We start from the raw sequence: 25,238 nt of genomic DNA, 5'->3' as shown, positions 1-25,238 counted from the left end.
CCATTCACGACTGACAGAATGAATGACAAAGTTTAACGCTATCCTAACTCTCAACTGATTCTGCAATGAGGGCAACGGCTGAGGAAGGGACATTTTCCAGCCCCAGTAGGAACCCAATAAAATCCCTCGCAGTGCATTCTAATCAGCCCCCCAGTAGCATAGCCAGCTGATCCACAGTGGAACAGGTGTGACAGCCAAGAAGACACTATGTCAAAGGCAGAAATTACTGCAAGTATATGAATTAGATCTGGAGAAGAAGAAAAAATGGCATAGAGTTTGACAGTACAGGTAATCTGTCTGAAATAACCCAAAGTAGAGCAATTTTAAGGGTTAAAATACACCTTTAAAGTTTACCATCTTTGAGAAAGCTGGGGCAGCCCTTGTATTTTGTCTCTATATGTGATTTACAGGGCCCTATTCTTTGCTTGCTCTTCTCCAATTTGTCTGCCAGATCTGATTTCCAGATGGCTGAAATAAATGCATTGTGTTCATTCATGGTAACAGAAGTTGTCTTTAAGGGTTCTGTCATGGCTTCACTATCTTCTCCTTTGTCCCTCCTCCTCCCTCTGTGAATTGATTAGGTTTCAGCGCTGAGTGTCATCTGAGGGCTGTTCTGCTGGATTCTGCACTGAAAAGCATTTTCTCTCTCCTAGGAAGCACACACATGACCACAGGACATCACAGACCCAGTTCTAAAGCAACAACTGTCCCACTCTGCCAGGAAAATGGATGGTTTGATAATCAAAGGACAGAGATTTCCAGAAAAAGGATCTGTCACTAGTGCACATTTGAATGTAAACCCACAAATAGGTGACGTTCGGGTAGAATGAAGGAAATGAACAGCAATATATGCAGAGCGCAAAGCCAAGGAAGGTAACGAGCCTGGAGTACAGACAGGCAAGTGCAGACAAATTAATGACTCTGAGAGCTGCTCTGTACCTCAGGAGTGGTAATTGTGCACTACACGGTTCTGTTTGATCTGATAAACTGCTACAAACCTGCAAGTAAAGAATCGAAATGAAAGGAAAGAGCACAAATGTACTGGAGTATAAGGGAGCGTGTACAGCTCCACACATTGTCTCCTCTCCTTAAGCGAAGTTGCATGTGCAATCCGTAACCTGAAGTGATAACACCATCCTAGGAATCTCCCAGATGAACCCACCCTCAAGTGCTTCTGGAAGAGGTGTGAACCAAGGTCCTAACACAACAGACCTCCTCATGCCCTCGATGCACCCTGATCTGAATTCTGGTTTGCAAATATCTAGCAAAATTTATCAGAATTTCAGTGTTATTTACTTACTCACTAGCACGTGTGCATGCTAGTTCATTCATGAACCTCATGCTTGAGGTTCGTTTCCAGTTTAGTACAGTAATTCCCTGTCTCTTAGTCAAGATTGGATGTTGCAGAACTGGCATATGAAGAACAGCTTTTAAATACATATGAGAATCAGGGTAGTGAATCACCTCCCTCATCAAAATTTACGTCCTCAAACTGACTGAACACAAAAGAGTGGCTTCCAAACTAAAATAAGACAAGGGCTGTATCTTAAAAAACCCAACCTGTTTTCACCTCCTGTAACATTTCCCACTTTTCCTGAGCAGTCCACTAAGTCTAACTTTTCTATACTGTTTATTGGGAGCAGTATTGGTAATTAGCAAGTTTGCGGACGACACTAAGCTGGGTGGAAGTGTCGATCTGCTGGAGGGTCGGGAGGCTCTGCAAAGGGATCCGAACAGGCTGGACCGCTGGGCAGAGTCCAGTGGCATGAGGTTTAACAAGGCCAAATGCCGGGTTCTGCACTTGGGGCACAACAACCCTATGCAGAGCTACAGACTAGGAGAAGTCTGTCTAGAAAGCTGCCTGGAGGAGAGGGACCTGGGGGTGTTGGTTGACAGCCGACTGAATATGAGCCAGCAGTGTGCCCAGGTGGCCAAAAAGGCCAATGGCATCTTGGCTTGTATCAGAAACGGCGTGACCAGCAGGTCCAGGGAGGTTATTCTCCCTCTGTACTCAGCACTGGTGAGACCACTCCTCGAATCCTGTGTTCAGTTCTGGGCCTCTCACCACAAGAAGGTTGTTGAGGCTCTGGAATAAGTCCAGAGAAGAGCAACAAAGCTGGTGAGGGGGCTGGAGAGCAAGTCTTATGAGGAATGGCTGAGAGAGCCGGGGTTGTTTAGCCTGGAGAAGAGGAGGCTGAGGGGAGACCTCATTGCTCTCTACAACTACCTAAAGAAGGTTGTAGAGAGGAGGGTGCTGGCCTCTTCTCCCAAGTGACGGGGGACGGGACAAGACGGAATGGCCTCAAGCTCCACCAGGGGAGGTTTAGGCTGGATATTAGGAAAAAATTCTTCACAGAAAGGGTCATTGGGCACTGGAACAGGCTGCCCAGGGAGGTGGTTGATTCACCTTCCCTGGAGGTGTTTAAGGCACGGGTGTACGAGGTGCTAAGGGGCATGGTTTAGTGTTTGTTAGGAATGGTTGGACTCGATGATCCTGTGGGTCTCTTCCAACCTGGTGATTCTATGATTCTATGCAAGGATGGCAGAAATAGGAAAGACCATAGGGCAGTATAGCTTTTGGTAACCTTTGTCACTCTTCTTTATTTAAACAATACTCTCAGCCTACTTTTTTTTTAGCCAACAGCATTACTATCTAAGCTGACATTGGGAGCAGACAGAGGTATAATTATGGGGAAATACAAACTTCCAAATATTTGAAAAAGAGAAATGAGTAGACAATACATCTAGGTGTATTTTTCACTGCAGCATGAACATACGGCCATGGCAATGGGATGCATTCTCTTTGTATACTGAGAAGGTTCTAAGTATTTCTGTCAGTTATAAAGGGCAGTGCTGGCCATGCACAAGGATCAATACCAGCCTACAGCAGCATGCACTAACAGGCTGTGGGAGACGTTGGCTCTAGCTAAAAGAAATAACTATATTCTCAATGAACTTGTTTCTCCCGGATAATCAATTCTTTACGCTCCTTACCAGCTGTTCTCACATAGCTCAGGTAGTGGAATGGCAGCAGCTGCCATACAGAATCCATATATTACATGCGTGTTAGGAGTTTGTAACCTGTCATAGATGCTTTGTTTGCTAATTTTGATCACACATCAACTTGAGAGCAAGATGAAAACAAATTCACCACTTCCATTTAGGCAAGATGTAATCTACACAAATACACTAATCTGGCTTAATTCATTCTGGATGGTAAAAAAAGAATGCTAATTGTGAAGCTACGAATGTCTCATCCTCAAACCCCCTATATTCCAGAAGTAAGATTTCATCATTAAAATCAGTTTGCCCCACCGCCCACATTCAAGAGATTTGTCACAATCATTGTTTCTGAAATATTGAGTTATAAGGTGCCGTGGTAATTACTATGGAATAAATAGCAATTAAGACTGTTCACACAAATAAGCTCAAACTGTTTGCAGTGAATAATTATGCTAATAGTGTTTTTCTACATAATTTGTGCATCCTTCACAACAATTTACTAGAAAATGTGAAATGTAAATTTGATGCACTACTACAAAGGTTCTAAAAATACGTGTAGTTCTTATGATTTTTTTTCCCACTGATTTAAGAAAGCGCACAACTACAACAGATTTCTACACTGGTACGTTTAAATTGGAAGAAATCAAACTATGCTGAAATTTAAACAGTCATTTCCTTGCATTGTGTTCCTACGCAATCACCCCACACCGTAAGCAGGAGACATGCTCATGGCTTAAAACGCACAATGCTGCAACACACAGTTTAGCAGTTTGAAAGAAGCTGAACTTACTGCGATGTAGTAAACTTTGGCCTTTTCCACCAATTTCCAGTTCTTCTCCAAATCAAGATGCTTCTCCTTCTTATAGCAATTAGCAGCAGCAAGGTTAGCTACAAGAGACCTGGAAGGGATTAAAAGCCAGGCATTAGATTCTCTGTAACCAACACTACTGCTAATTCCTCACAAAGAGCAACATTTCTCAGAGATAATCAAAGATGCTAAGGAACAAAAAAGCAATTAACAGAAAGTACCATAAAAAACATATGATTTATTTGATGGTTTCATAATATTTAAGTAACACATTTTAAATCATATATTAAATACAACTAAATTTAAACCATATATTAAATAACGTATTTCAAGTCCAGCCTCACAGCTTACGTAACCTGTCACTGTTTTACTGTTCACGTGCCTTCATGTGCTTAGACTCCACCTCTGAGGCATTTTGTGATCAGCTCCCTCTGCATGGTTACAGCACCTACAGGTTTTCATCACAAATCTGCTAGCATTTAACACCTAAAGGAAAGCAGCCACACACAGTTTGTCTTCTGAAAACTCTTTCCCCTCAGTGGAACAGCTGATGGATGTGCATGACTGGCCTTTATCATTTCCCAAAGAATAGCTATATTATTTAAAAAGGGGTTTCTTCAGGTTTCTTTTTTCCAGTTAGGTTCATATTTTCCTTTAGCAAATGGAAAAGGGTCATGTTGCTACTTTCAGATGATGAACTGTTATAAAAACCTTTGGCTTAGCTGTGTCTTACTGGAAACCTACCAAAATCTCATTTGTACTTCATTCTTTCCTAAAAAGTTAGAATGCAACCACAGGACACCACTGCCACAACTGCAAGAACAAAAACACTGGTATCATATTTACTTTCTTACATGTAAGACACATTCTATTTAAACCCTCCTCTTCAGCCATTCAGTTCAGCCTTATGGAATACACAGAACTTACAGGTGTACTCCTAAAAACAGGCCATAAAAAGATGATTATGCATCTCTCCACTCTGGCTCCCATGACCAAACCTTTCTGTGTAATTCTATTATGAAGCTGTTTAATGACATCCAGTATTTGGTGAAGAGGAGTTGAAGAAGTTGACATTTCCATGCTGGCATACAAAGTTTTAGATATAATTTCAAGATATAATAGCCATAGGATGCACCTTTAGCACTAACACATCTCTGCTGTGTGACATTTAAGTACATTAACCAGGTAATGTGTAATTATAAACACAGCCTATGCCTGTTGAGAACTTCTGCCTTCTCTGCTGTGCACACAATTGATGTTGTGTGTATCACCCTTTTCCATATGAACGCTACTGCAATCCAGAGACCATAGGTCAGAGTGATTTGCTGATCTACTGCTACGAGTTATGACTCTGCCTCCAGGCTGAGAAGCAGGTACAGTTGTGTGGAGGTAAGCCAACCAGGAATTTTTCAAAAGTGCATTCTCCTTGTCCTTTCCAATATACAACAAGCAAAATCCCAACAGAATCTGATGAAGACAGCAACCAAACCTTCCTGTAAGCTTCCTGCAGCACTCATCCCTGACGATCTTGCTAAGCTAAACAGATCAAGCACAGAAAAAATTAAAACTAAGAGTCAGATTATTCCTTTCTGAATGTATCAACACATACAGCACAGCTCTGTGTCATTTCATCCCAGGAATATCCTTGGGGCTTATCTCTTTAACTCTAAACCCTAACAGCAACAGGAACTAATGTGAATTTGGAAAATCAAAACAAAATAATAATTCATAAACCAACAGACCACGCCTCTGTAGCAGTACAAGTACCAAGGCAAGATGTTCCATTCTTGATGAATATTACCACTTCAAGGACAAGAAATTCCCCAGAGGAGCAAGTAAATCCAAGAAGAACATGTGCATAACTGTGGTAATCTTCTGTAAATCAATTTAAAAAGCAAATTAAAACTTTCAGTTTTGGCAAACCCTAAACATGCATCAAGGACCTAGCTGGAAAAATCTTGTCTGTCAATGCATGTTGCTAAGTGAAAAGCAATTGTGTTCCAGAAAACCAAGCAAAGCGTCTTTCTGTGTTTCCTTTCACTTACCACGTGCCCCTGAAACATAAACCTAGCTCTGTGGCTGCATCCAGCTGCAGAGATGCTCTGCATGTGATATGCAATCAAAGACCATTACACTGCAGACAAAACACCGAGCTTTCCCAAACAAAAGTCCCAAGTCCCAGCACTAAGCTCAATACGTGGAACACAGAGAAGGTAGATTTTTTTGCAATGAAATGCAGTAATTGGAGACGACCTGCATGCTTCAACTCAAGCGGTTTCATGGGGACCCTGTGCACATGGGTATTTCTGAGCAGAATGCACAAACCAAAGCCACGGATCACAACAGAGTGCAGGTACTACCTTAGAGTTTAATCCTGTGTTAGGATTTTCCTGAAAAACTCTAAGCAAACAAAGTGTATCAGTACTGCTGAGTACGAGCTGGAGAATTCAGAGCAGCCATCACAAATTAGCCCAGAACCCTTGCCTGCAAAAAGCTCGACAGACTTAGCAGAAACCAGAAACATCTACATCAGGGCATCTGGAACATAAACATACACAGTTGCTTACCAGGAAAAAACAGGAGTGCTGTTAGCCAGCTCCTCTGAAAGAGTCACAAAAGGTGAATTACCTGAAGGAGGAACTAAGCACAGACCTCATCTGGGACAAGAGATTAATTGATAAATAGTTATTAACCGGGCCAGGTGGAAGCTATTCTTACAAACACAGAAAATGCTGAAAAGCAGGGAAAAGAATCAGAGGGTAATTAAAGACTGAGAAGAAACTTGCTGCCACACAAAGAGGGGGGGGTTGCATAATAAAGCCTTCAGCAGCAACTAATTTTGTTACCTCCCAAAGAATGAAAGAAGTCTCTCTCACTCCCTGCACACTGTCCAACATGCTCTAGAACAGCTACCAAGGTGAAGTAACTGCCTCCACTATTTGAGCAAACTTTTGATACTGAGAGGAAAGGGTTGTATATTAGCAAATCAAACCTACTGCTGAGTAAGTTAAAGAGGTACTTGCAGTGACTTTTATGAATAAATTTACCTAAACGTTTAAATTCCATTGAGGGGCATAGCAGAGGATGCATGTATTTTTCCTGAATTCATGATGTATGTCTATGGACAGTTTCAACTTCAGTTTCCCATTCTGTAATCTAGAAATGGTGACCGCCACAGGATGCATACACAGACACTACGGACTGAGAAGAGCGAGAATTGCTGAGCAAAAACATCTCTATGGGTTGTCTGACAGACACAATATGGATCCTGGAGACAAAGGGGGAAGGCTGTAGACATAATTAATGTCAAAACTCCAGATGAAGATGAATGCACTTCCTTCCTCTGCTGTGTATGTACATTCATTCCTGAGAGTAAGACATTATGTATGACACTAAATTGGGAGGGACAAGTTGATAAGCTGGAGGACAGGGCTGTCTGTCACTCAGCAGATTTCCAACAGCCTGGAGAATTGGGCTGGCAGAAAATTGAAGGCAAATGCAAAGTCACACAACTAGGATGGAAGAACTTCCATGGAACAATTCAGGCTGAGCGTTGACAGGATACAACACAGCTCTGCACAAAAGGACCTGGAGTTGCTGGTGGACTTGGCTTGGGACACAAGTCAGCAGTGCAACCGCACAGAGAAAGTTAATCACATTCTAGTCTGTATAAGCAAGTGTGCAGGGCAACAGGAGCAATATATTCAGAACAGAGGAAAACCTCTGTCCTGGTTTCCAGTCCTCATCTGCAATTCTATGTCCAGCTTCAAATTTCAATTACAAAGAGGACACTAAGGTGATGCAGATTAAGTCCAGCAGTTGGCCACTATCATTATGAAGGGGCTGGAATGCTTAACAGATGAAGAAAGGCTTGGCTGAGCCTTAAGAAGAGGAATCTAAGGGGAGACCTTCCTTCCATCTTCAAACACCTAATGAAAGTTTACAGAGAAGATGGAGCCAGATTATTGTCGGACGCAAGAAGGAACAGACAAAAGCTAGAAGAAGGAAAATTCCAGATGGGTATCATCAAAAAACTTCCCCTATGAAGAGTGGTCAAATACTGGAACAGGTTGCCCAGAGAGGTTGTGCAACATTTGTCTTTGAGATATTCAAATCCCAGCTGGACATGGCCCTGAAAAGCCTGATCTAGTTTCAGAGTTAGCAATATCTTGCATCAGAAAATGTAGATGTTGGCAGAAAATAGGGAGGGTTGGTGTGTGCTGGTAGCATCTTAAGATTAAGGCAGACCTGACTGGCTGGGTTTGAAACCCTTAAAAATCATCAGGAGGCAATCCGCAAAGTAGGAGCACGTAAGTTCAAGCTTTGTGGGTGAAGGGAAAAAGAAGAAAGCAAAGGGCCACGCTCAAGATAAACATCTACTACCTTCATTATCTCTTTCTGAAATCCTTGTTTTAGTAAGTTTACTGCAATACCCCAAATAAATTCTATAAACAGGTCCTGACTTATGCAATGCTCCAAAATACCACAAAGATCACTGTTCATAGTCTATAAACATGAGAAAGATTGAATAGAGCTCTGGAGCAGAGATTTCTTAATATAGCAAAAACCATTTAAAAAAAGGTAGCAAATGAAAAGATGAAAGACAAAACACAGAAGAAATTATTACGCGGTAGACATACAGAATGACAGTTAATAGAAGAACAATAGCCAAAAGAAAAATCCTTTTTTTCTTTCTGTTGTATGAAACCAAGTTAACCCTTTCAGTCAGGTGACACACCGACACCTGCCCTCTTTAAACACATTATCACCTGGAATGCAGTCCTCATTTGCCACCAAGTACACACCTAACATACCAACCAGCCTTCACATAGGCTGCCTAAACACACTCGTTTACAAACTTGTCTCCCATATATTTCCTCTCTCCAGAGCAACTGGGAGCTATAAAGTTCAGATAGAAGTAGTTTATTGTTATCCCTCACTTTTCTGCTGTAGTACAACTGTTGCTCTCCACATCAATATAATTCAGTCCCACGCTATAAGCCAGGCAGGCCTGTGTTGTCACAAACCAGTCCTAATTCTCTTTTTATCATTCAAATCACAGTTTTTCAAGGCCAAACATCCCAAACAACTGAGGTTCCTCACATTTTACCGACTGCGTTTACATCTTTGTAAACCATCAGAGGCTCCTGACCTGTTATCACTGGTGATGCAGGCAGCGCAGGTTCCTGTGGGTTCTTCACTCTGCTCATAGTAATGAGCATCCACATGAGCCTCCTCAGCCTTCTTCTTTAGGATCTCTCCAAATTTATCCTTGCCGATGCACCCAAAGAAAGTGGCAGCTTTGTAAGGGCTCTGAATCATCCACTGCAGGAAAAAACAAACAAACAAGAAATACAATGTTAGCATGCCTGGTGTATTGTTTTTTGCCATCTTCTTCTCTTTACTTGCTGTATTTCATCCTGTGCCTACAGAGCACTGACATACAGAATGCTTCTAAGCCTGAAGAAAAACAACTGGTACATCAAGGGAGGGAAGGGCAAAGAATAAAAACTGTACCCTTAAATGATCCCACTGAGCGTTTAATGTCTAATGTAAAACCTCAATACACACAGTTCTTTATCAAATAAAGCAAACCAGTATGTTTTTACAGGGTATTTGAAAAGAAGTTCCCTTTCTCAGATGAGACTCCCCTACACTTATATTTGATTGAGCAACCTAAGGAAGCATGAAAGAAAATTTGTATAATAAAAAAATAGAAACAAAACAAAACAAAAAACCCCACAAACCTAAAGACACAATACAGAAAGAAAAAAAAAATGTTTGAGAAACCTCAGTAGAAACATTATGTAACCTTCACTTCATAATCATACCAAAACTAACCGGTATTGAAAATAACCACTTGTGCCTACTGTTTAATTATAGGCAAAAAAGGAAACACTCCCCATTTACATGGTTAAACCACATACGAAAACATCCATCTCCACTTTACAGAGAGCAGGTCTGTTGAGGTGCCAGGTTATTTCAGAAAGCTCCTCTTTATTAATACAAAACGTGTGTCATTCCACTGAAAATGTAGCTCCATTCTGTACTAAGTTAAAAAAATAGCATTTAGTAGCAACATAAAATCAAGAGTGAACCAAAAAAAAAAACAGATGTGAAGGAACAATCCAAGGCCCTGCTCTGCTGGTGGTGAGTCAACCAACTGAAGTAGTTATAATTCACTCTAATTACAGCCAGAAAGCTTATCCACTCGATCTATAGCGTGAATTAAAGGCTACATCAATTTACTGCTATACTAAAACCCTACTCATAATTGTTTCCTAATCAAGATTTAAATAAACGATAATGTCTCCATTACAAAGCAGCATTAGTGGTGGCTGTGGGTTGGAGAAAGGTCAAGTCACTGAGTGACAAACACATGCTTAGTCACAGCTTTAGTACTTCCAGCTCCAGAGGAGGGGAAAAAAAAAAATCCTTTAGTCATGTAAAAGTGTTCATTAATAAGGCAAAGGTGGACAAAAGTCACCAGGCCTCCTTCCTGCAGTAATTTAATATATAGAAAGCTAAAGGACAAAAGAGATTCTGTCGTCAGCTGGTGTCCGTGTTCAGTCTCTCAGTGATGAAATGCACATTAGGTACGTTCTGCTAATCTATTTCATATCGTTCCAAAGTAATAGAAATTAAGAAACCCCCTAACAAGGGAATTACCTACAATATCATTGTATTTTACATACATTTGCACATTCATAATACACATTCACAGAGTGTTCATTCGGTATGGTTTAGGAGCAGTTATCTTTTCTATTTGGAGGTAGAGTTAAGTAGAACAGATTATTTAACAAGAGTAAAGATGCTGCGACCTACTGTAAGCAAACACAGAACCGATTTCCACAACAATGAGAACAGAAGTACCTGGAATCTCGTGCTGTCTGTTGAAAAGCATGCCTCCCACTCACAAATAACAAGAATTAATATAGATCACCATGAACAGCATTTATCAAAGCACCAACTCCCCCCAATTCTTCAAAAACTGCAAGACTTCAAACTGCACCTTAGGCTTACAACATTCCATCAAATTGCATAGCTTTTCCATCCTGTATATATAAAGTCTGACAACATTTGGAGAAGCAGCAAGTCATATTTCACACACATCTCTGAAAAGAGCATTTCTGTTTGAGGATCACAGTTTTGGCTACTGGCAGCAGCTCTGCATGAATTCAGATGTGATGCACGCCACAGCTAACCATCATAGTCCCCATTTTAAACGTAAGTGAGGTTATTCTTGGGAATCAGAAGTCAAGATAGAGGATTTCTTGAGATGAACTGCTGCATATTGCGCAGACCGCCTCTTCCATGAGCAGTGCTTCCGCTCATACTCATTATTACTTGAAATGCAGGTATTACTCAGTGTGGGAACAGTCCCCCTATGTAGCTAAGTTTTCATTTGAACATCTGAGCTAAGTTAAGCGACACAGAGGAAGATGAAATAGTAGTTCAGCAGTGTTTCTGTAAAAATCCTCTCATCTCAGATCTCCAGTTACAAACACTCGCAGCTCCTTGATGTTATCACCACATACTCACACAGTAACGGTGGTGAGGTGTTGCTGGTTGCACAACTCCAAAGGGTTCCTCCGCTCCTCAGCTAAAAGGACACATATCAGTAAAGGCACAACCAGGCATTGTATCACTAATTTGATGGAAGTCAATCACAGAAATCTCTTTCTGGTAGACATTGAAGCTGCACCTCCCAGAATGAGTCTCAGCATACGTGTGAAAGAACTAACCAAACAAAGGAACACCTTCCAGGTAGGCTCTGGACTACAAACTTTAATTTGTTTAGAAGTTAATTTAGTTAATTTTGAATAATCTGATATGGAAAAAGCAGGCTTCTGTGAACTACTTCAAACACTTGTTACTGTTGTTAGCAATACTTGGCTAAAACTCTAAACATGAATGGGGTCAGTCCTGACCAGACATGCATCACCACAACACAGTCATGCAGGATTACACCCAACAGCAAATGAAGGCCAAAAGCAAACTGCACACATTGACGCCAGGTTTACGGTTATAGAAACTGTAAATTCATTTTAAGGATTTATGTGGAATACAGGATTTAATTGAATGAAAAAGGCTCTTGACAGCAACAGGAAATGACCCAGCTCAGCAGGCACTGGCATAATGAGATAATTATCCAGGGGCTGGCGAGGCGGCGAGGTAACTATTAACGAACAGCACTGACAGTCTGGGCAGGAGAGGTTGGCACCTGGCCACACCAGAATCCTCCCCATCACCCAAGGGGATTTGAGGCCTTTAATGGCCCAGAAACAAGTGTCAAAAGTGGGAACTTATCATACAGGGACGAGACAGCCTCAGGAGTGGGCTCACAGAAAGGAGACTCAAAATGTAGAGTGTCTTATGAAATCCAATCCAATTCTCCACATTAAAGCCTTCTTCCGTCAACACAACTTGGACATCAGGTACACACAAGGACAGGCCCCGACCTTTTCATTCAGGACACGCATCCCTGACAGAGAAAGGGGTGCAGAGAAGAGAACATCTTTCAGGTGTTTTCTTGAGTTAAACAATTTGCATTTTCCTCACAATTTTGTTGTATGCACCCTCAGTAACTAAAATCAAATACTGACTTTTTAATTTATTTCTTGCCTTCCAGATAACTCTGTCTAAAAATTCGGCTGATTTCAGAATAAGCACCATCCAATATCAGGTTCTCCCTACCCTCCTAGGCATGTTATTCCTTACAATCAACCACAGAAGCCAGCACTTCCAAAAGAGGCCAGCACCCTGGCTCTTCAAGGATACACTGGAGTGACAGAACTCTCCTCTCCTCTCTTCATGACGCACATCTAGGCTCACAGCGGTAGTAATATTGGTCCACGTGTTTTTCATGACTAGAGTGAACAGGTGAGCTCTCTGGCATGCCTTCGCTATCAGAGCAGTGCAAGAACTTGTGTGTTCCATGGAGTAGGTGGATATTCTGGATATTCCATAAAACAGCATCATCTTTTCTTGCAAGATGTTGAGATGCCAAGACAACTTGGTAACAAGTAAAACCTCTGAAGACTCAGTTGTAACTTCCTAAGTCTGCTTGAAGTTAACTGTGCCCCACTCCTTCACAACCTCAGACTCTGAGATGTTGTACACCTGTTTCCCACTTCTGTCTGATTAGAAAGCAGCTTTGCAAACAAACTTTCCTCTGGGCTGCAGAAGCACCTGCAGAAGGACAACTTTGGCACCAGAAAGAACTGGACTTTGATTGGCTAGTCAATGCTGGATATTCAAGGTGAGACAACAGAGCTACCTGAATGGCCCTTTACACCCAAAATATAAAATAATGCCCCTTCAAACTACATGAAAGAAAATCAGCGGGCTCAAAGAATTAAAACAAGAAATGGAGAGAACTGAATTCTTGTATTTGTATTCCCAAGATTATCTCTTCAGCTTGAGTGTGTCCTGCTTCTGACACAAGGGAAGTGCCCAGTATCCCATCCCACAGCACTTGAGCTGCAGTCAAAGCTTTCCTTTGCTGTTCTTGCAGCACAACTGAAGAGCTGATCTTATTTACGTCACTATCTCCAGCTGTAAAGGTCCTTTCCCTGTAAAAGGAGAGTTTGTGACTGCTCTCAGCACACAATCCTGTAAGACTTAAAAAACTTCATCACACTGATGGAGCTTAAGGCAGCTTGAGAGCCCTCTGACCAAAGCAAAGTTCCTTCAGCAATTATTTCATCTTACTCCGACTCTGTGCTTTGGGTAAGTACCAACTGTTAAATGGCGACACTGGTAATCAGAAGAGGGAGGCTGACACAGACATCCAAACTCCTGAGCTCCTGAACTGTTTTTCAAAGCTGTAGCCAGCAGCACATTTCCACATCTGTCAGTAGTCTTCAACTAACAACACCAAGGCAGATGAAGCTTTGCTTGGACTGACAAATCTTCTGCACAGAGGAGTTTTCAGCTGCAGACTCGAATGCTAAATGCCTGGGAACTGACAACACAACAGGAAGCGTCATGCCCCTTCGCAGTGAAGGATCTTCAAACCTCATTAACACTGCATACAGACATCTGAAGTGCATCTGAAGTGCGTTATTTGAAGCTGGACTCTTCTCTGCATGATCTGTCAAATCTGATCTCATTTTAGATTGCAGCTCACAGAAGAGAGGACTCCAAAGACCTAAAATTAGCCAAGACTTAACGTGCTTGCTAAAATCTAAACAATGTTAGCAACTACTCATTAAGTATTCTTTTTTAGTAAATCAGAGCAGGAATGGTTTCTTTTTATACAGCGCAATTTGCAGTACCTCTCCTTTTTATAGTCTGAATTTTAGAATGAGTCCCTAGGCTTCTCAGAAAGTTCCACCAGTCTATCATACCCCTAGGACACATCCCACCACCAGTTATATACACAGTCCATTACAAAGCTTATGAATATATTTACGGATATTTTACATGCTATAAGAAAATAAACCACACCTCATCTTAGAAAACCAGACGAAATGAGAAAAAGTGGGATCAAAACCTAAATCATTATATACGTGTATATATATTTATAAACCAAGAAGTCCTGACAACATGCAAAATAACCCTTAAAAAAAAAAAAAGCTATTACTGTCACTGTTCCAAGTGGGCTCACTTATTTCTTGTGAGTGATGCAATACACCTCAAGTGCACCTGGAATGCCATGTCTGTTACCATCACACATACTACATCATTTAAAATCCCTGCTGTGGTGGGTTAACCGCAGCCAGCAGCTAAGCCCCCATCCAGTCACTCTCTCAATCCTGGCTCCTGTGGGGATGGGAGAGAAAACTGGAAGAGCAACAACGAGAAAAGAGGTGCATGGGTCAAGATGAAATGATGTGAAGTCAGTAATTCACATTTTGATGTCTACCAAAACTTTCATCATTCAAGAGCAATATTTCATTCACGTCTACATTTAAAACCACAAAGCTAACAAACTCTCTTAAGAAAATCTATCATCCAAATAACTATTTTCAGTACTGCTATTCTTTCGTATTCCATTTCCTATTCTTTTCCTATTGCTCTCCATCTGCTTGCCCTTTGTTTTATTTTTAGTTTGTAAGCTGCTGGCTGCACAAGGAAATACACTATATTTTCTGTAATTAAACATGGAGTAGCCACATTTCGAAGTTTCAATGTGGCCAGAAGCTTACATATTGGCCAGTCTAGGCACCTAATTCTAACATGCCTTACTCCATCACCCTCTGATTCATTATTTACAATGCTGCAGTCTCTCTTCTGAAGTTCAAAGACAGAATGGCTCCCCCAAGACCTTACAAGACAATGATTGAAACTGCTGCTCATCTTCTGTCCCTTCTCATTCAGCACAGAACCTGAAGCATCAACAACCTCCTCATTGTTTGATCTGATGTGTCCCTCCCTTTCCCTTCCCACGGTTCGTGTGGTCCCTTCTCACAGCCAGGCAGAAGATGCAAGACCAGGGCTGGTCTTGCCAGCTCTTCAGCACTGACATTACAGTTACATGAAGGGTATCACAACAGTAAGAATTCCAGGTTTCCTGGGATTCTTCTGCAGCTGTGTCCATGTATATAACTGTTTATTAAGATATGTGCTAATATTAGAAAGCTATTTAAGAGGTAAGGTTTAAGGGCATTTTTATTGGTAAAAGAACTCAAAGATATAAACTTCCCTGTTGAACACCGAATGTGAAACATGGCAAAGTGGCAAATGAAGTACAACACAAGAACCTTTCTTACTCTGTGGCGAGAAGCTGTGGTGTTGAGCTGTTAATGCAGCATATTAACAACACAAAAATGGATCATCACCCTTGGGTACAGCACAACTGACTCACTGGGTGACTACAAACTGTTAACCATGCCTTAGCCTGCTTGACCCATGAAGAATCAGCACTCACTTTATAGCAATGTAGGGAAAACCAATAAGCATTTAAAAATGCCTTCAGATTCTCCTGTGTAAACCACTGTATGTGTATTTAGGTACTAACCTTAAAGTGAAGTTGATGTTATTGCAAAGTGACATTTTAGGATGTTTCCCATATGATTTTGCATACCTATAACCTTAAAACAAATCTTCCCTTTCAGAACACACTCATCTGTCACTCTCTCTCCCGTGCCAGATGATGTGCAGTCTCTATGAACACACCCGCACTCAGAATGACAGCAAAACATCCACACGTGGAGAGACTTCTTCCATTGTCTGGCAGCGCCGAATTCATAAAGCACAAACTGTAAACAGCTGCCTATCAGCTCCTATCAGCAACAGCATCAAAACCAGAGGGCAAAGGTCAAGTCAAAGTTTATTGACAGTGATGAACTTTGACAGCCTCTATTAAATTACTTCTTCCTTTAAGGTGTGTGTGATCAAAGCGGCAGAGTGCTTTTCCCTCAGCCCCATAACAAGCTATTTGTTGAGATTGAAACATCTGGTCAATATCTCTAACACTGCAATTTCATGCACAGTTAGCAGTAGAGAACGTTTCTTCTCTCCTTCTCGCAGGGTGCAGAAGGGTGGCACATATGGCCGATCATCTCATTCCAAAAAGTTTTGATTCCAGGCATTAGGTACAATTGTCTCTATGCTTTATAGTATTTTAACTCTACCTACTATCCTTTTCCATCACCATGGCTGTCCGCTCTGCTCTCTGATATAAAAGCCCACCAATATGGCAGAGCACTTACAGCTTAACAGCTCTCGACTGCTGGAGTTAGGAAGCAGTTAAGGTGAGGGAGGTTTGAAAGTGGCAAGTCTTCAGGCATCCCTTGGCAAGAATTCCCAACACATTAAACTATTTACTGAAGCTCCAGCAACATAGATTACAGATTTTGTCGTAGTAGATAATCATTCATTTCTGAAGCATTCCCAAGCAACTAGAAACCATCCTTTTTCAGAAATTATAAATTATTATATGTTTCACAAATATAATAAACCACATATATTATACCTCAAGTGAACGCATGATAATTCTGACAATTTCACGAACCATAATCCAATTTCTCAATCTGAAATAGCAAGAAGACACAAAATGTTATCCAGAAACGCCTGCCTTGAAAATTACGCCTTAATGTTGCCACAGCAACAAGTAGTGGATAATGTGAAATGTACCTCACCCTTCCATTCCTAAACCCCAACCTTTTTGGTCAGAAGAGAAAGGAGAACTAGCTGCAAACACGCCTACAGAATGTACATTTCAAAGCATTTTCTGTTTCCTATTAAATTCCCTGCATTTTTATTCAGCTAATGACTGCATTCCCCATCTCATTCCCACACTGGCCCACTCCAAGTAGCACCTGAACCTTACAGGCTTACCTAGCAGCTGTAGGAAGGCACTGCCTCTCCAACTCAATATAATGATGCTTCATGCCCAGATGCTGCGCCAGAGCCATAACAGAGGGGTGGGCAGGGGAGGGAGAAGTGGGTAATCATCAGGTGGGAAAGCACATGAAACATCTCAACAGAGACACCCTCAGCGATGTCACTGAAGGTGCCGGGGCTCTTCTGGAGAGCGTGCTGCCTTTTGGCACTACACATTTACTCAGCAGCACCACAGTGTTCTAAAGGAACGGGATACGTAACCTAGATTTCAAAAAAAACCCACACAGAATTGCCCACTAGAACTGATGGGGTTTATAGAAATGTCACAATAGGGTTTACAGGTAACAGAACACGTTTGCAGGTTGTAAACACGAGCCTCAATAAGAGCCTGTCACACCAAAGGCAAAGATAGGCAATCAAGTCAGGAAAGCAAGTAATTAGTTGTCACTTAGCACTAACAGCACTGGTGTACAAATCACGTATTAGTTAGGCAGATTTTAACTGCATTTTGATAGGAGTGCATGGAAGAAGAAGCAATAAGATCAACACTATCACACTTTAATCTTTTTTCAGAGAAACCCTGAGCCCCGCCCAGCCGCAAAGGGTGTAAATTCAGCCTGAACTTCATTCTACATATACAGCAAAACTTAAGAGCACTGTAGTGGGGCATTCTGCCTCAGCTGGTAAGGAGTTGACTTCTTCCGGATGTAAAAAAGAAATTTCACTAGGACAGATTAGGAGAACAGAAGGTTAAAACCCCTCAAATAATCTGGTGTCTCTCTGTGTTTGCTGCTCAGGGACGTTTGCTGCTTTGATTGGCGTCAGGCAAGCCACCAACCCTGTCTCTTACTTGCTCAGCCCCTAGGACATGCTAATTGTGAACCCTGAAGATCCCACATATTAGACAGCATGTACTTAAGCTGAAAACCTAACTACACATGGGCTAATTGATTTGGATCTGTAATTATCATGTTATTATTTTATGATTTTGTATACTCATTTTCTGTACAGCACAAAACCTATCATATTACAAATGCACAAGTATGAATGTATTTAACTTAAGATCAAAGGAAAACTACAATCAAGTGACTTCAAACTAAAAATATCTTGGGATATTTCCCTTCTCAGAAGGACAAAAACTGCAATGGAATTTTAAGGATCCTTTCTGGAGTTTTTGGATATTGTCATTACTGTTAACTGTTCTACTGCCGTTAATTACATCATTACATGATTTTCCATGGATAACAACTCATAATGCCGTCTCCTTACTCTCAACAGAGGCAGAGGAACACAGCAGATTAGGAGGCTGTCAGGATGATAAAATGACATCAAATGCAAATTTGTATCTGTAATAGAGCATGCAAGCTTTGGAAATGCTCCTTAAAACCAGAGCAGCAAGTGAGCTGCAGGTACTGCAGCTTCAGGCAGTGAACGTATGAAAAACTGCACCAGCGTATTAACATTAAAATATCCAACACAACAAGAACAAAAGATTTTATCTAAACTTCATTCAGAGGAGAATTTGTCACTAAATCAACTGAAAGATAAGGACAAGTACCGATATTAAAGCATTTACTAGTTATAACTGGTGTTAACACCATTGCTCTTAACAGAAAAGCTAGTAAGTAATGATATAAAAGGTTGACTTATTAGTCCGTATTCTTAATTTTCCAGAACCATTTCCTAAGTGTTTTAGATACTTCTAATCTCAAAGCTGATTTTCTGCTCACACTTCTTTTGATGGCACCTGACTGATATCAGTGGGATTATACCAGTAGGGATTGAAAGTTAATTTGGGCCTATTATCTTAATTCTAGTAAGTCTTTAATAGTGATACACAGTATATGACTATTCAGGCCTAAGTACCCAGGATACAAACACATCCCTCTGTCTGTAGGCTGTAGGGATGTTCATTATTGACAGCAAAGCGATTTGAACCTGAACAGATCAGACCGATGCCAGACACAGTTACCAAAGCACAGCCTAAATATGCGATCTTTAAGCCAACAGAACCACTATTCATTCCTGAAATACAAACAAATTTCTTCTTACCAGTTGAGGTATCTACTCCTGTAAATCCAAGGCAATTTAATATTACAGACAGCAAGGTGAAATTAAGTTAGGGTGTCCAGGTGTTAACAAAAATGATTTCTGCAGATCCATTATTTAAATAACATCTAAAGAATTCATCCCTTTTAACCTGACACAAGCCAGTCTCTGGAAATTGCTGGAAAGATTGGATATATTAGCCCATTTTTTTTTTTCTAATTGACATCAGAGAGGGGTTCCGTTTGTTTGATAATGTTCTTGTTAATGTGGCAATGTGGTTACACTATTTTAAGGCAGTGTAAACCAGGACTGGACCAATTGTTTCTGAAGGCTGAAAGCAGCCTCCTGCTGGCCAGTGGCAGCAGCCACTTTTGCAGATATCCAGGGTCACAACACATACATTCCTGTATTCCCACGTTCTTGCACCACACACCAACATACAGGAGTTGCCCTGTGGGTACACGATAAGAGACGTCCAGAATGGGTTCTCGCTCTAGAACCTTGTTCTTTAGAGAGAATCTATAGATTGTGCACTGCCACTTCCTCCCATCATCTGCCCAGGGGTTCCTCACCATCACTGCTTCTAGTCTTCTAAGTTTTATTTACCCTTTCTTTTGCCTCTTTTAATTGTACTATTATTTTCCAGGCAACAAATGTAGCTGGCACACAAGCATTCTGTGACAGTTTTCTTTAAAGCCACTGCCTCCAAGCCCAGTTTCTCAGATCATCAGAGCCACACTCAAAAGGCAGTTCCACTTTTTTTCAGACGCCACCTGAAGTCAGAGACGCATGGGGGGAGAAGAGCAGGTTACAACGTTTTCAGATCAAACAAAATGAGTGGATCTGTTTCTATTCCATAGTCATGCCTAGAACACATACGAAGAAGAAAACTTCAGTATTCCAATATCCATAATTACCCATAATGGCTTAAAATACAGAGAACAGTGCAAATGAACATAACACTATGAACAGGAGATGGAGCCACAGGAGGGGTTTGAACACCGAACTCCCTGGTTCTCATAATGGAAGTTCTAAACCTATTTCAGTGAGTAATTCTTCATGAAGCTACTATAATCGTGTTAGATGTCAAAATAGCTGGCAGAAACTACTCAGATTCTTCTTTCTGGGCAAAATTCAATGAAGCTCTCATTTCACTTTATTTAATTCCACCAATAAAATACGCTCCTACATCCCACAACATCAATAACAAAGTTTTGCCCTTTTGCCATACTAGGCATTTGCCACGACTGTACAGTGAGTATCCAAAATGAACTGACCTTCCAGTAGCTCTGCCCTGGCACAGCACTGGTTTCTGCACAGCACAAAGTAAACTGGCACATCACTCAGTTCCTTCTTTCCATTGAGTCTCAGCAACCAGTATCAGCAACCAAGCAGCCAAACAACTCAATTAATTCCTGAGTGCACTAATCAGTCATTGTCTTGACATGCAGGCATAACTGTCACTGATGTTAATTTGAGTTCTGCATGTTTATTCTGGTGACAATAAACTTCTTAGATACCAATACAGGGTCTGCAGGCCAGCGTGAAGACCCTTTGGTAACACACTGACTCTAACACAGAAAAGCCAAATGCTGCAGAAGGCAAACCATTCAGTCCCACCAGCGATACCTTGTGGTGGACAAGGTCACCAGAACTGCTAGGAATCGTTTCTGTCTGCTTGGTTTAAACAACAGAACTCTTTAATGTCAGGGTCGTATGGGGAAGGACTGAAAAGCAGAAATTTTTTCTTAGTTTTAAACATGTTAAGAAAATGCAACTTGTAACTGTAAAGACCAGGGCAATGTCAGCTGATGGGAGCCAGGTTCTGGTGGGGGTGGTTCTGCAGCGCTGAGGAACAAATCAACAGCACAACTCAACCAGAACGGAGTCTCTTCTTGAGGAGGAGGGAGAAAGAGGGGAGAGCGAGGGGTAAAGAAGCCACAATGGGCTACAATCCAAAAAGAACACGAAGTCAATTTAGACATTATAATGTTTTGCACACTAAAATAATTAGATTTATAACTTTGACACTGAATTTAACTGGGCCAATACAAGCTTATCTGCAACTATCCTTTTTTTTTTAAAAAAAACCCAAAAATTTAAAAAAAAAAAAAAAATCTGCAATTAATCCCGTCTTTTTGTGACAGACTATTTTTTTAATCTAGACTATCAGGCAGAGTAGAAATTACATAGAGTGAAAAACTGAGCCTTTAGATTTCTTGAATTTAAGTTTTCCGAATAAATTAAGCCTAATACATTTTTCAAATACTTCATGAATACCCATGTTCAGTTTTACAGCCATGGTTTGTATAATCTAAATTCAACCTATTTTTAAAGCATTGAATAGAAGACTGGATTCTTTCAGCTACAAAAGAAAAGTTTCTTTGAGAGACTGCCAAAAATACTTTTATAGCTGATATGTAGCTGACACATTAACCTGCTAAATGTTTGTGGAAGTACTAATGACTAAGCAAGGGATATCAAAGGCAGTGAATAAAAGAACAAACAGCTGCCAGGACTTGGCATTCCACCCTGCTATCAGAGTGAAATGATTGGCAAAGGAAGTCACACCTACTTCATAATAATAATACTACAGTTGGCAAAGACTTCTGGATGGAAGCATTCCAGCATTTGATTCTCCAAAAGGTGTTGTATGATTCATTAGAGAGATCAAAATAAAATACACTACAGCAACTGCAATCCTGCAGAGGATTATGAATATAATGCTACCAGATCAGCAGTGTGGTATATATAATAACCAGTATTATTTTCACACTGATATACGTTTTACTGTCATCAGATTGTGATGTGGCTGAAAGCATTCTGTTAAATAACGGAAACGTCCACAGACTTGGTGCTGAACATTTTACTGAAGAGTAGCTTTTCAGATATTATGACAGCAGAAGAATCCAGTTTTAAACGATCCATTCCACATTATTAAGGACAGGCTATATTACAAATTTCAGTTGACTCTACACTGAAAAAGCATGGAAATCCACTTTGAAGAGCTACTTGCAGCTCTGAAAATCCCCCAAAAGACCCTAAATTGCATAAAAAGCCAATAAAATTTGAAGTTTTTAACTATTACTATTGGTCCAGTAATTATTCTACTCTACGCAGTGTGAAATGGAACTAATCATTATTATATCATAGATTCGTAGAATGGTTTGAGTTGCGAGGGACCTTAAGTATCATCTAAATTCCACCCCCCCGCTACGGGCAGGGACACGTCCCACTGGATCAGGTTGCTCCAAGCCCCATCCAGCCCGGCCTTGAACATCTTGAGGGATGGGGCACAACTTCCTTGGGCAACCTGTTCCACTGCCTCACCACCCTCATGGTGAAGAAATTCCTCCTTATGTCTAGCCTAAATCTGCCCCTTTCCAGTTTATTTCCATTGTTCTAGTCCCGTCACTACAAGCCTTTGTAAACAGTCCCTCTCCAGCTTTCTTTTACTCCCCTACTGGAAGGTCACTATAAGGTCTCCTTGGAGCCTTCTCTTCTCCAGGCTGAACAACCCCAACTCTCTCAGCCTGCCTTCATGTGGGAGGTTCTCCAGCCCTCTGATCATCTTTGTAGCCTCCTCTGGACCCGTTCCAACACTTCCATATCCTTCTTATGTCAAGGATTCCAGAACTGGACACAAAACGGGGGGTGAGACCCAAGTGGGGTCACACAAAAGCAGAATAGAGGGGCAGAATCACCTCCCTTGACCTGCTGGCCATGCTTCTTGCTGCATCAAAAAATGCACGGTCAAGGGAGGCAATTCTGCCTCTCTGTATCTTTGATTATACCTTCAATATTTTAAAGATTTCAAGTACTGATTTCTGAACTGTTACAATGAAGTGATTTTTTAAAAAATATACTGGTTTCGGAATACGTGAGTGTTGTTGCCAAACATTTGTTCACAGAATCATTGTTACGATGACAGCAAGGGTCACCATCAAACCAAGAAACTGATACAAAAGGTGACCTTAAATCCATTTGGGTTACCAAAGAGATTAAATAGTTGGATATAACTGTGTTAAAAACTGGGAGAACATAAACACAAACAATATGAAGTTACCACCCTCAAATAATACAAGGAGTTTGGTTTGGCAAACTCTTGCCAAAAAACTGTTTCTTACTAAAAACTGTTCACACAAAAACACTGATTTAAAATTACAGTTTTAAATTTAAAAATAGTACTTTAAAGATCTGAAAACACTAGTTGAACACTCTGTCACAAAGTTCACCAATAAGGCTTCTTGAAATCTTTGTCTGTGGAATTCACAATGAGAACGAGCCTTTGGAAATACTGTGTGCTGTGCTTTTCTCTCCAACGTACAATACAAACAGAAGCACAGTATCATAAATATTTAAGTAAATGAATAAACAAACTAAAAATCCCAGGGCAAAAAAAAAATTATTTCATGTATTTAATTCTCAATACCTTCCTGTGAGGAAGCAAGAGCCAAGGGATCTGTTACCCACAAAAGCGCCATCATCCCAACGTGCTTAATTAGCTCTTGATTGGGACCAGACAGAAGAGTAATAATGAGCTACGTATGTTTATACTGCTTAAGTGTTTGTACCAAGCATGTTTACTAATGTAAAAATTGATAAAACGATAACTCATATTCACCAAAGGCAACGGGAAGCAGCTTTACTCCTTGCTGAACACAATAAGGAAAGGGGCAGGCAATAGGCACAAACTGAAATACATGGAATCCCACGTAAGCACAAGGAAAACACTTTTTTACCAGGACAGTGGTCGAAAGGTCTATGGAATTACCATGCCTCTACTTTGGCAGTTTTAAACTGTCAGCGCTGGGTGGTTAACAGCAGCTGGCCACGCAACACACAGAACTGCATTGTCATCATTTTGAAATGGCAGGATTTTCTTACATGACCTAAAAAAAGTGACCTATGCTATTGTTCAACATGTGCTCTTTGTTGGCTTTGAGAAGTCACCCTGCTTCAGGCAGGGGAAATATTAAATAAGATTTTGACATTACCACTTTATCACTAGGAGTGCCCTCCTAGCAAGTCTTTAGCATCCCCCAATCTTGCAAAATGAAAACACTACACAAAAAATACCCCCTTCCCAATCCTGATGACATTTATGGACTCTGTTCCATCTATCTATAAACTACAAGTAACCAACTGGTTTCTGACACGCCTGCTGTGGCACCTCCATGCTTATTGTACGTGAATTTAAAACTGATAAAACACTTGAAAAAAATGTGGAAGAATCTCCTCTAATGCACGTTTCCAAGGAGAATAAATGGATACTCTAGGTAAAGATGATGTGTTATTTCTTCTTGCTAAATCAGAGCAGTACTTCTGCCAAATATTTCATTTGACAACATCCTGCATGGAACTATGTCAGAAAAGCAAATCTATAATAGATATAAGCCCAAACCCACTGCAAGTCAGGAAAAAAAGGACCTTGGGGAAAAAGAGCTATATTTAACTGCTAAGAAGCCACAGGACAACTATATTTCACTGGAACTGATAACACCAGGAACATTTTTTTTCTTGACAACCAACATTTAGGAGCTGTCAGTTGTGTGTCGAACAATCTTTCATCCCTGTAACAATTCTTTGTAGCCATATTTTCAGTCCTTAAAAGGAGGAAGCAACTTGACTTTTAAGAACATTTTTATTCACTGGAAATAGTTTCTGTCAGCATGTGAATAAAGACTCATGAAAATTTCCTAGTCCACGTGCCTAAATCACTGAAGTTCGGCATTAAATGTGCTGGCTTCATATTCAGCCGTGCTAGGAAACTCCAGCTTCTGTTGATATTGACTGGAGAGGAAACATTGAAACATTGTAGGCCTGCAGAAGGCAAGGTGTTCAGGGGCTTGGAGTGTTTCCCCGAGAGCAGTTCACCAGAAGAGAACACGAGAAGTTGCCGTTCCCAGGCGTGGTATAACCAGTGCCATTCCCTGGCACAGCTGGAATGGCTGTATCAACCTCCCTTTTGACAGCAGGATGGAGGATTTACATGAACAGTATCACAAAACTTGATTTTCCTTTAAATACATTCAGGTTCTTCCAGCTTCACTGTTAAAGAGTTGGCTCATAGGGAGATGTAAGA

The 25,238-nt window shown here is 40.8% G+C and overlaps 1 protein-coding gene across 2 annotated transcripts in view; it reads right to left on the bottom strand.

Moving 5' to 3' along the window:
* ADK (adenosine kinase) overlaps positions 1–25,238 on the bottom strand; it is a 244,012-nt gene that overhangs the window by 127,968 nt on the left and 90,806 nt on the right. For both annotated transcript variants that reach the window (XM_069863580.1, XM_069863581.1), the window contains exons 5-6: positions 8,964–9,136; positions 3,794–3,902 (exon numbers count right to left, since the gene is read on the bottom strand). In XM_069863580.1, coding sequence (XP_069719681.1) covers positions 3,794–3,902; positions 8,964–9,136 — 282 coding nt within the window. The remainder of the gene's footprint in view (positions 1–3,793; positions 3,903–8,963; positions 9,137–25,238) is intronic.

The sequence above is a fragment of the Phaenicophaeus curvirostris genome, chromosome 9 (assembly GCF_032191515.1).
Source record: "Phaenicophaeus curvirostris isolate KB17595 chromosome 9, BPBGC_Pcur_1.0, whole genome shotgun sequence".
NCBI classification, from domain to species: Eukaryota; Metazoa; Chordata; class Aves; order Cuculiformes; family Cuculidae; genus Phaenicophaeus; species Phaenicophaeus curvirostris.
Note: the sequence above shows the minus strand (reverse complement) of the source record. Positions and strands in the feature narration are given on the sequence as shown.